This window comes from Micrasema longulum, unplaced genomic scaffold (assembly GCF_059751315.1).
Source record: "Micrasema longulum isolate JH-2025_06_02 unplaced genomic scaffold, ASM5975131v1 h1tg000049l, whole genome shotgun sequence".
Taxonomy (NCBI): Eukaryota; Metazoa; Arthropoda; class Insecta; order Trichoptera; family Brachycentridae; genus Micrasema; species Micrasema longulum.
Window position 1 is genome coordinate 1,150,473 of NW_028277256.1, and position 13,366 is coordinate 1,163,838.

General features: G+C 33.9%; 1 protein-coding gene across 1 annotated transcript; it reads left to right on the forward strand.

Moving 5' to 3' along the window:
• Positions 1–954: 954 nt before the first annotated feature.
• Positions 955–13,123, forward strand: LOC148285197 (cap-specific mRNA (nucleoside-2'-O-)-methyltransferase 1-like; the record flags this gene model as incomplete). The annotated part of the gene is made up of 7 exons (XM_088228897.1): positions 955–1,383; positions 1,524–1,619; positions 3,706–3,792; positions 6,390–6,517; positions 9,473–9,658; positions 11,761–11,904; positions 12,850–13,123. Coding segments are annotated over exons 1-7 (931 nt in total), but the record flags the coding sequence as incomplete, so codon positions are not given.
• Between the last annotated feature and the right edge of the window lie 243 nt (positions 13,124–13,366).

The following is a 13,366-nucleotide window of genomic DNA, read 5'->3' on the forward strand; positions in this document are numbered from 1 at the left end:
TGGGAAAATGGAGACATAGTTTGAAAATTAAAAAATACCACCCGTAGAGCAACAAATTATAAACCTATATATGTAGTAGGTAGGTACGTCAGCTTTTTTTTTTTTAAACTATGGCAATAATAATGTAAACCGTGATCCTTACTTTATGGTATTTAGAATATTAACATGGGTATAATAATGGTCTGTGATTATCATTACTTGACATAACCTAATATTTATCTACCAAACAAAGGATGAAAATTAAAATATTTTTGTTTCATATTTATTGTTTAGGTCACGCATGTAAAACTACAATCAGCTGTTATTGTGTTGATATTTCAGATCGGATGGATTTGATATCAATTTTTTTATTATTAAGTACACAAATAGGCTAGCAGCCGACCTATAAACAAACGTCACTTTATTTTATTGTTAAATGGTGCACTTTAAATATTAATTATATTAATATACATTTTCATTTTACCTGTGCTGACATAACTACAAAAAACAAAAGCATTTTATTTCAACTATGACGTCTGCCAGATCCCAGCGTCATAACGAATTAGTTGGCGATGAAAGTGGTCAAATGAAAGTAGTCGGCGTAAAGCTCACCCATTGGTCTATTTGTAGTCGAATGAATTTAACGCACGCCTATCGGTCTATTTGCATTCGATTGAATTCATTAGTTTGGAAATTGCTCATTCGTCGAAAGTCGGCGTTAAGCTCGCCCATTGGTCTATTTGTAGTCGAATGAATTTAACGCACGCCTATTGGTCTATTTGCATTCGAGTGAATTCATTAGTTTGGAAATTACTAATTCATTCGATAGTCGGGGTAAAGCTCGCCCATTGGTCATTTGTAGTTGAGTGACCATTCGACTACATTACTGCATTCGGGCTTCCATTCGACTGAATTAAGTAATTGAATACAGTCGACTACTTTCATTTTCATTCGACTACTTTCATCGCTATCTATGTCTTCACGTTCGGCGTTCGGTGATAATCTCTGGGTGTATTTTGTAATTTTGCGGTTATCTCTAATCTTGTTATTTGTTATGTGGTGCATCGTTCCATTCACTGACTACAAATTCAGGTTCCGTTCTGCCATAATTGCCCATCTGCCTGTGTTGTACTTACACCTCGTTAATTAATAACCCGACTTGTGCTCTAGCTATATTAATATGTAATAAACCACCAAGTGTTCACAGAATTTATTAGTACATAATATCTGTGTTGTCTTGTTATTATTTATTGTTGTAACTTGCAAACAGTCCAGAGGCATCGTGCCAAACGTCAGCCTTGCGCCAAACAAAAACCAAAGCGTGGAAAGTGATAAATTTAAATTTTATCAAAACAAAACAAGTTCCCTGCGCGAGCTTCTATCTCAACATGAATCTATCTTCAGGTACTTGCCTACTTATATTTATTTATTATATTACTGTAAGCGAACGCAGATAACATGTTCTGCATAATCTCTGATATCAATTGGTACATTGGCAGATGGAGCTTCTATCCGATTTGACATTTAAACGCTTTGTTTTGTAGATTCTGATGCTGACTCTGTACCGGAAACCTCCCAGTTTCCCACCACTAGCGGGAATCATGATAAAACAAGGAAAAGAGTTCATAACCCGAGCACAGGTATAGTTTATGTTCTTTATTGAATTAATTATACTTTTATTTCGATATCGATTTCAATGTCTTTTTGAAAGTGTACATTTTAAAAATCATGATTCGATAAATATGTATAGACGTTACGATTTAACCATAAATTTAAAATATAGAAAATGGAAAATATGATGTGCGATTTAATCATAAATTTAAAACATAGAAAATGGAAAATATGAATACTTTATTGAAAATAATCCCAGAGAATATGGTAAGGGCCAAGGCACAAACTAGCCTGCCGATAATTAAAAAAAAATTCAATTTTTGTCAACAAACTGATGAATAAATATATTGATTCTATTTATTAAGAACGCCGTGCGCGAATACTCTAATATATATTCTTATGTAAACTGGCGGCTACGGTGTTTTGAAAGATTTCCAAAGTTTTAATAAATTATTACAAGGTCTTGGATTACAATGGTAAACACAGATAGACAGCTTTTTAAAAAAATTATGCTACTGCAAATAAATCTTGTTATTGTAGATGGTTTTCTGAGTTGTGTATGTGTTATAGCAGGGTATTCTAATCTTGTTTTCATTTTCTTGCTTTATATTTTTGAGTCATGAGTATGAGTTTGTCTATTCTGCCTATTCTTGATTTTCTTGTTTATCTGTAAAAAGATTTGGGTAAATTTTCCTTTTTGCTTATGAACTGTGAAAACTTATCTATCTCTGTATCAATTATTTTCCTTATAGGCTTGTGGTGTCGTATTATATTGTATAGAGTAGTAAAAAAAAAAAAAAAAAGGAATGGCCCATGCTCAGACGTTGAAGTATTTGTGGGCATTTTTTCCAAACTGCGGTCTCTTCATTAGTTTTAACCGTTTTAGTGCTAAGCAATTTCGGCAAAAATAAATGAAAATTGCTATACACATATTGATTAATTTAGAGGAAAAAATAATGGTGTCAAATAAAACACTCTAACTTAGACAAATATCAATCAATTTTATTAATTATTTTTGCATTATAAAGATAAAATGTTTATTGTTTATTAATGTTTATTAAACATAAAGTGCGAGGTTAGCGTACGTGCACTCCCGCGGAGCACCGAAAACACACTGAAACTCGCAGCGCTTTTGCGCTGCGCCGCAATTTTCGATACAAACGATCGCAGCGCTTTTGCGCCGCGTAGCATTCTAACGGTTAAGATGTATTTTTCGTAATATGTACTTTGGAGAAATAAACAAATAAAAAATAAATTACAGTGAAAAGTTAATTACTTTCAAGTGGTTTTGATTAAGAGTATTTTAAAACGTATTTTCTCTGGGATTATGGAACGAAAAAAGGCGCATTGAGCATAACAGAAAATGCGATTTTGCGAGTTTTTTTAAGTAAGTTCCTGGATTTATCTGTCATTGGATTTCAATAATTGTATACCTTAGATATTTATGTAACTACCCACTTTCCTTATAGAATTAACAGTTCAATTATCGGTACTAAGGGTTTTTCTGATAAACCCAACGTCAATAGGTATTAAAAACATTTCACTTACTATTCTTATTGTTATAGCTGGAAGGGCGCCGTACAATAAATAAATATCCCAGTACGTCTTGCAGCTTCAGAGCGCATGGACGGTTGGGATTTTAGTTCTTCATTTCTAATTATGATCTATTTAAATTATAACAGATAGGCGCTAGATTACAGCACGTCTTGCAGATACAGAGCGCATGGATGGTATCACATATTGTACGCCACGTAAGCAAAAGAGCGATGTAGGGCATTCCAATAATGTAAAGTATAATAATATTACGCATCGCTAAATTAATGTTCGAATTTAAGCAATTTTTTTAAAATTTGACCATTAAAAGACCAAAAACAATATGCAAAATGAGGTTCCTGTGTATTAACTACACCATCACACCCCTTATCCGTATGCACCATGTATGGTGGAGGGCACAGCATCGGTACAACGATCTCCATCAATTGTTACGTGAAGGTGAGGTGGTCAGTTTTATGCTTCAGGTGCCAGTCCAGGAATTATGAAAAATTACAGCTGATCTTTCCACTGATCCTGATATAAGAATGTTGATTCAATTAATTAAAAAATGACTCTTTTCAGACTCTTACGATGATGATTTGCCGCCCAAGAAAAGAAAATCAGGTTCCCAATCGTTCAGCAGATTGGACGATACGAGTACTTCGGATCGTAAGTTATTATTATTTGCTTTACCATCTCTTGAAAAATGTACACTATGTCCTTTGCAGTTTGCACTTGTGGCAGGTTGGAGAGATATTAAAGTTTCTCTACCTTTTTTCTTAATCAAACCAAATGGCGGCCCCATGGACTAATGGCTGACACTTTCCTGACACACGGAGGGTTCCGGATTCCCGGATTCGATTTCCAGTGAGATCACAATGATGTACGCAAATTATTACAATTCTAAGCTCAGCTACTTAGCTCCACACAAAAAATGTCTTCCTTAAAACAAGTTGTACCAAGTTAGGCAGACTACACATAATCCAGAGATATCTATTACCATAAAACATGTACTAGATAAAGATATTGTAATTTTGTCAATAAACTGTTATTTGAATATAATTATCATTTATGATAAAATAATAACTACTAATTGCTGAATTAGGTAACTAAATTTGAGCAGAAAATAGGTGCAGATGACTAAAAGATTTCATTACTATTAAAACTAGTGATCCGCTGGCATTCCATTTAGTAAAATGGAGACTATGAAGTTGAGGAAATGTGGATGCTTAAACATCAACAGAATGGTGAATGTTACACAGTGTGTAAAGTGGCACACACCAAACCGGCCAATGATAGGTCATAAGCCCTGAAAGTGCCTAGACTTCCATATTCCCTTCCCAAAAATATTTTTCCTCTCTGCTGCAATAAATTTAGGTTTAAATAGCATAATTGGGAGGAAATTCAGCCCGTCTGACATACTCAAAACATTGTAAATAAACTGTTATTGATCATATTTTCAAAATGGCCACAATTATAACAATACTGGTGACATTTCGAAATGTTTGGTTTTTTGCAGATTTTAAACTAGGTAAGCGCTTCAAAGTTACTTTTATTTGTTGTTTACTGTGTTTATGATGCATTTACTATAATATTTATCAGTAAATTTTGTATTCATATTTACATATATGTGTTGGAGACGCCTCGAGCTATCGCCAGAGGACTGATGTCCAATAAAATTCAGGCTCAAAAGCGTAAGTCGTTACCCACGACATCTGATCTGAACAGGAGTCCTATTAAGAGAAGAAAGACAAATAATATGTCTGTTCTCAATGATGTTCGCCTAGGAAAAAGAGGAGTCCATTGGCCTGTATTCGGGATGAAAAATGGTCAATGTGAAATGTGTAGTTTGAAGAAAATATAACTAAGGCTTAACTCACCGACTTCTCATCGTAAAGTGTATTCATGCAGCGATGATAATAATAATTGTTGGAATGGCTTAACGTTTATTTTTTAGTGAGTAGTTACTGCCTGAAGGGACCCGGAAGTCTCCTTGTTATAAAACCACAGTAAAAATACATTCTGTCTTGTTCAAGCGTGTCTATGTGTTAATTTATAAACTATTGTTATATAATAGTATATACCTTTCTTTCCTGACTATTAGAACGCCTATTAATATTTGTTATATGTGTGCTATTTCAAGAAATGAAATGAAAACATGTTGGTTGGTTGTCGGCCTCATGGTGTAATGGTCAGCGCGTTTGCCTACCTCGCAAGAGGTGTCTGGTTCGATTCCCGACATGGTTGATATGAAATATTTATTTTAAAGGGTGTTTTCACACTAGAATATTTCATAATACCTGGACTGGCACCTGAAGCGTAAGACTGATCATCTTACCTTCATGTAGCAAAAAATGATCAGGATACGCTGCGATCGGTGCACCAATACAGTGCCCTATGCACCATTCGGTTCGGAAAAGGAATGGTGATAATGAAAACATGGAAAGTGCTTATGTTATGTTTATTTATTAACAATTAATGAAAAAAGTTAAATAAAAGTAAATTTTTAAAGTTGTTTATTACATTTTGGACAATATTCTCAAAAATAACAACTACATATGTAAAACATTTAAGTTTGTAAGTGAAAATTCTTGATGGAAGTTCATTGTAATTTATTATATAAATAAAACACGAGTGATACTTTAATCCACAAAATCCCGAAGGATGGGACACCAACAATAAAATAAAATACTTAAACTCATTAAAATAACATTATATCCATTCATTTGTTAACCCATAGAAAATTTGTCGATAATGATCCTTAAGATAAAAATAACTTTATTTAATTTACTTACATATAACTTTGAATTATGTATCCTTACCTCTGTTCTGTATAAATACATTTAACTTTTTAATAAATATACCAGTCTCGAAGATGTCGCGAAAGCGATGAAACCGGTCACTGGATATTCCAAATTTGTGGATTAAAGTATCACTCGTGTTTTATTTATATAATAAACTACATATGTTGTGAAAAGGCAGTACGCATCCGCTAAACATCCACTATAATTAATGCGGGTGCGGATCTTCTAAAGTAAGTGGATTTTTCGCGGATGCGGAGCTCCGTTACAACCCCGGTATAAAAGGCCCTCAGTCTACTTGATCTTCACGTTGGTTTGAAAATGCCTTAATAAGGCGAAGCAACTGTCTGATTTTTCGTTTAAAAAAAAACAAAATGAGTAGACTTAAATCAATGTTCGATTTTAAAATGAACAACAGTAACCATGGAAATCTATGCACCTATCTAATTTGATTGTTTTTTGCAGGTTTATCCCCTGAGATTGATGATGATGCTCCACCCTCCTTTAAAAATGCACACACCAATTTAATGTCATTTATGGACCCAGGTTCACAGCCTAGAACTATTTTGCAAGGAAAAGGAGCTCAACTTATGGTAACGTTTACACAGTAGTAGCTGCTCGATTGTGGAATAATGTACCCACTAATGTTAGAGACGCCCCTTCTTTATTTACATTTAAGTCAAGATTGAAATGTCACTATCTAAATATTTAAGTTGTTCCTTTATCCTTCTTCTTTCCTTCCCATCCCATCTCCTATCTTCATAGTATAGTGTTAATTTTTTATATTTTTTACTTAATCTTTGTTTTTAATTTTGTATTATAATCATAAGATTCAATATGTCCTTGTAGTTGTAATTTTCTCAAACTGAACGGTTTGGGTAGGTAGGAAGAAATTGCCTCAAGGCAATATACCCACCCTTATATTTATATAAATAGTCCATGTATATAAATAGTCTATATATATATAAATAGTCTATGTACATAAATAGTCTATGCATATAAATAGTATATGTATATAAAGTGTAAAATAAATAAATAAACATAGCATCAACGTCGTACTCAACGTTGAGCGTCATAATCTTCAGGGATGTCAGGCATTACATTCTATTAAGTGTTACCATAAGAACATCAGCGCCTTAATTATTTTCTGTTCTTGTAAGAAACTTTGCACGTATTGATCGTCCTGTTCATTTTGAATTATTTCTTTGACGGGTTATGCCTTTAACAAAATATTAAGAAATGTAATTGTAAAAACATCTCTGTATAAGGAAAGCACAGTATGTGTTTTAGGGTAAATGGATCATACACATCGTGGTTTGACATTCCTAAAGGAGTCAAACAGGAATGTGTGTTGTGTATATCGATAACTGTACGAAAGAACTGAAAAGTTTAACAATGGGTGATTTAACTGTCAATTGTCTTTTACTGGCTGATGATGCTGTGCTTGTTGTTGCTGTTGCTAGCAACAAAGAGGTCCCGCTATTCTCGGTAATAAAAGTCTCCGATGTACGCAAGGTGAGCTATTTGCTGATGAATTTCAGTAAATTGAATGTGATGGTTTTTTCTAGAAATTAAAGTATGCCTAAATGTGAGATCACTGTGAATGGAGTTATACTGAAGCGGGAAGTATGTTAACTAGGGATGGAATGACTGAGAAAGATATTGAAAGTATGGAGAGTGCCGGGAACAGAGTGAACGATGCACTTATATAAACCTTGACAAATAAATGGTCGCTATTCAGGCAAAAGTCACTAATCCTAAAAACATCATCTTGAGAAATTGCAGTTTGTAAGTTTGGAGACCAAGGAAAAATCAGATTTTTGTGTTTTGGAGGTTTTACGTATGCATAATTCATTCATGTTTTTTTTAAATAAATTCCATTGGTAACTTTTTCCTTCTGATACATTAAAAAATATCTGGATGGTTTTTAATGAGGCAAAAGGTGGCTAACGTTTATAATCTGGACAATGCAAGATGTAAGAGTTAGTGAAACTAAAGAATTATTAGAAATAATTATTATAATATTGTGGTTCAAAATTTATTTTTATTTAAAGAAATATTTTTTAACATGTTTTTTTTTATTGTTTCAATATATTATAGTATAAAATCACATAGTAAAAAAATATATATATATTAGAAATATAAGAAATATTTGCGTTCTTATGATTTACCCAAATATTTAATTTTTAGGGCCATTTTCAACGAGTTGTAAATAACTCACTATTAGAAAATGGAAATCAAGTTGGGGTAGAGTGTGATTTGAACCATGAGTCCGAGTCACTAGCCATGGAAACACAACCCTATTCATTTATCGAATTATTTAAAATAATTTGGTTTATGCAACTTTTTTAGAAGTTACCTTGGTGACGTTTGCTTCTTAAAGAACATAACTTTTTTGAATGGCATATTTTTTACTAAAAACTGCCATTTTTAGGGTTAGTGACTTTTGCCTGAACGGCGACAAAATGTTTGTCGCAGGAGGCAAAATTAGCAATTCAAAATGGAGAATGTATGAAAGTAGATCGAATGTGTGGTAAAACTATGCATGATAGGTGCACAAATGTCAAGATCCGTATGTAGAGACAGATTGATAAGGCATTCTATCGTCTCTGCGTCCACCCTTATGGGAAAACGGCATGATATTTTATTTTTGTTTGGTTGTTGAAATATGAAACACTTGTGAAACACAAACAAAAAATTTCAGTGGCAAGCATTAAAAAAATCACACGTACTTAAAGCCTTAACTTTCGTCATACATCTCCAAATTTCAAGTTGAGAACTGTTTATTTGTGCCTGAATTTTATATGTATTTTATCAACATATCATTGCGCCGGCACTATTTGTCAAGTAACATTCTACAATTTTTTAAGGAGATAATTTAAAAAATGTACATTTTGATGATGAATTTTGTTATTATATGCTTTTTAATTGTTAACAAAAAGGAAAAATACATAATTTTATTTAGAAAAAATATTTAAGTATATTTCGTTAAATCAAAATTGTGTAATCTTGATGAGAAATTAAAAATACTTTTAAAAACGAAAAAACACCGAACAGGGCTGGTATTTCAAACGCGTATTTATTGTGTAAAAACGCGCTATTCCACACTATGAATGTGTCGGAATACCAGCCCCGATATTGCCAGCGCAACGACAATATGGTTGCGATCATGTTTTTTTATTAGTTGCCATAAGAATTTTTTTGGTGGCATTTTGCAATTATTATCTATGTAGTGAATCAACCACTTTGGTAAATCTACATACAGCGATATATTATAATATACGTAATTAATTTTGCTGGGTTATTTCAGCACATGTCGTTTGCACTGTTTCCCTAGCATCTATCATTAGGGTCGATCCTCTCCCTGTCTCCTTCTAAACTCCTTACCTGATCCCATATCCAGTCTGTTTTTTTTTGCTTGAAATATGCCCGCCAATATATAGTTGTAATAGTAAATAATCTATAACCCAGAAAAACCCACGCCTCTGAACGACAGTGAAAATCTAAGAAATTTGAGATATATTATGTTTGTTAATGGCTTGTTATAGCGAGCTGGAGGATACAAGGATGGTATGGGGTTAGGTAAACGTGGACAGGGGATAGTAGAACCAGTTGAGGCTTCTACTCAACGCGGAAGAATAGGACTCGGTTTCCAGTCCTTCTCAAAAGGAAAGAAGTACGATGGTCCCGTCTACGATCCACAGCAAGACCAAGTTTCGGCAGAAGAAACACCCGTGAGTTTCTATGTTGCATTTCCTACTGTGTACGGGCGGGTTGCTAACCTCGGACGAGTGTTATCCACTCGATGGCTACTCTCAGGTGAAAATCCTGAAAAGGTTGGCGGTTTTGAAGGTAGTTCTACATTTCAATATTTCCGAATGGCATCTGAAATGTAAGACTGATCACTTTAACCTCAAGCGTGTTAGGTGAAATTGGAAACCACTACAGTATGAGGCGGACTTATCTCTACGCGATTTATTTTTCGAGAGTTTCGCCTGAGGGTAGCCATTGTGTCGAAAGAACTCGTCTGAAGTTTTGGATCTATTTCACCCTTAGAATTTTATTCTGCATCCGCCTGGACACAGCGATACTAAAAACTGAAAAATGTCAACATTCGACATTTGGACATGTCCATAAAAAGGTTAAATAGATTACAATTAAGTTATAATAAAGCGCTTACTTAATACCTTAGGGAAAATTGATTTGACCTGATAGACAGCAACTTCACTAGCTGTAGTAGACCAAAATAACCCGTTTCTTGATATTTCCCGGTGTCTTCAATTAATTTGAGAGCATTATATTTGCGAGAATAAACTTTAGATGCAATCGAGCTTATGGTGGTTTCATGTATTCTGGTAGCACACATTAATGATTATTATTATGGATAACTTATATAGCGCCATTTTCGTAATAAAATACCTCAAGGGCACTTTACATAGTTATTCTATTGTTAAATTAATTTAATTGAAGCTTTTAAATTTGTAATTTAATAAAAAGAATTTATTTTGTTGTCACATGCTACGGATTTATTCAAATGATTTAGAGAACAAGTGGGTTTTAAGTTTTTTCCGAAACATCACTTCACTTTCACAGCCTCGCACCTCTGCTGGGAGAGCATTCCATGCCATAGGGCCTGCGACCGCAAATGTGCGTTCACTAAATTTAGTGCGCTGTTTGCGTAGAGGTATAATAACTTTTCCTCTCGCCGTAGACGTAGCTGATCTAAGCGTGAGACGCCTGTCAGCTAATTCATCTGGAATGCATAGTTCCCTTAGATATTCCGGAGCAGAGTTGTGCAGTGACTTATACATAAGCCAACAGAGTTTGTATTCGACCCTCTGTGGAAAACGTAGCCAGTGTGACGTATAACTTTTACCCGTTGCCAAAAACCGAAGAGTTACAGCAAGCCTAAAACCTTATAAAATAACTCAATTTACAGCTGAGATTAGAAGTGCAAAGTACATCATAATATATGTTACTTATTATTTTTGTGGTGAAATACTCTGACGCACATTAGTGTCAGCTTTTTGTACTCGTGCCTGAATTTTATTGAGAATGAATGTAAAACATTCACTATCCTTCTCATAAAAATTTTGTACGCTGCTTGGTCTCCATCCAGCGACTCGGTCTCAGCCATGCAGAGTACTCCTCTGCCTCCATCTCGCCTTTTCAACCGAGATCTGTTGGATTGACACCAAACTCGTGGTTTTATCTTTATCGGGTCCAGAGCTTTAATAATAATTACTGCAGATACCGCTAGCAGCGAACGTTCATGGTCCATGTTATTTTAGATACCTGATGTTGGGATTGCAAAAATTACATTGTCAGTAGTCGATTCGTCACAAGAGAGCTTGGTTTGTGAACTGTCAAACTGCCTGTAATCTGTAATGGCGTCGAAAACATTTATTTACTGCGCAATGCACATGCTTACCCCCAATTTTCAATCCTAGAAACTCCTCAATGTAAAACAGGTTATTAAATAGCTCAAGATTTAAGCTCAAGATTCAAAGAACTGCGCAAGATCTTGAACCATTTTCTGACCAATGCAATACGAGCTTTAGTTCATAGATGTGTATTACATTTAGTTTTTAAATGTTTCAATGTCACCTGTTTTATTTTGTCTTAAATTGATATAAAAATGTTTTAAACTTTGAATAGGCGTAATTCTCCATACTTATCTAAATTTGTGTTTCTTTTACAAGCCATCAAATATTTTCCCATTAAAAGTCAATTTATGGAACTAAAATTGTTATTTCATTGAAGTAGAACTGTCAGGTGACTGTTTTTAGAAAATTGCACTGTAGTAAGTAGGTATTTAATAATTGTAAAATTATAGATATGGATGGATGAGCATCCCGATGAAGAATTGGATCGTGATCAGTTAGAAAACTGGATGCTTAGGGGATCCAAAAAGATGACAATCGATGATGAATATGAGTTTTGCGATCATGAAATATTACAGCACATTCTCAGTTTAAAGGTATGAAACTATTACTGTCCTTATTTTACTGGGCTTGCTATTTTTCAGCCACCGTTTTGGCTGTGTTTGTATAATAATAGTAATACGAGATTATTATTTTGAAAGTCAATGAGGAAGTTCGGTGGTTTTTTAAATTTTTATGTATTGTATAATCCAGCGCTATGATTTTTTAAAGTTTTGTATTTCTGAAATAACTCCGCGTGTGGTGTCGGAGGTTCATTTCCACTTATTCTCATTCAGTTCTTCCCATTGGTCCAGAAATGGCAAGCAGACCGGAAACCTTCCATAGCTCTCATATCAAAGGTTGATTCATATGAACCTGTGACATTATTTAAAGTAGTGCGTTTTATTAAAATATTTTTTATTATTTTTTTCGTACATTTTCAAGAAACTTTGCCGTACAATTTAATCCTCTAATTTTTACCCCGCGCAAAAAAACATTTTTTGTATCCAATTTCCGTAGGGCTGAAGTTCCTCGTTGAAGAATAGGATATTGATGAAGTTTCCGAGTATGACATGTATACTATATCACAAGTAAAATGTTGTATCCTAAAATTAAAATTTTAAAAATCGAAAACAATGTCACGATAAAATAAAATTACAACAAATTAGTCAATGATTCATAGCATGTGCAAATATCGCGAGTAGCTTTGGCAGTTTTATTGCCTTGATTGAACGCCAACAGAAAGAGGTGTGGAAAATGCGTGCTTTCGTCTACTTGACATTCCATTTTGAAGACTCGTGATAAAATAAAATAATACATGTAAATAAAATAATAAACATAAAAGCAAACACATCTTGAAGAGCAGAAAATTTTCTTTCCAATGACGTATATTTACCATTTTGTTTTACTTTTCGTGCACATTTTTAAATTTAAAAAAAAACAGACACATCTTATATTAACACCTAATATATAAATTAGTGATCAATGTTTTTAATATCCAGACAGGACTCGATGCCATGAAGCCCGAAGAAATGAGGAGAATACGATCGGCTTGTAATCCATATGAGAAAATCGGGAAGGTGTTTTTCGTCAATCGAGCAGCTCTCAAGATGGCTAATATGGATGCTGTATTTGACTTTATGTTCACTAACCCTAAAGATGAAAATGGCAAACCAATGGTCGGTCCTAAGGATCTTCTGTACTTTGCTGATGTCTGCGCCGGTCCCGGTGGTTTCACAGAGTATGTTCTGTGGAAAAAAAAGTGGATAGCAAAAGGTACTACTAAATCTACAGTATTTAACTCGCTTTTCAAGTATTATTAATTACACAGTAAAACAAAATATTATAGTATTCGTTTCCTCCATGTTGATTTTGTTGTAAGAGGGCAAAACATGATGTCTTCACTCTAACATGTAAAACTCGTACATGAATCCACAAATGGTCAAAAGTGATATTATGATGTTTCTGATAGGACTTCAAATAATCTATATGTGTGTAAAACTTGTATATTTGTGCAGA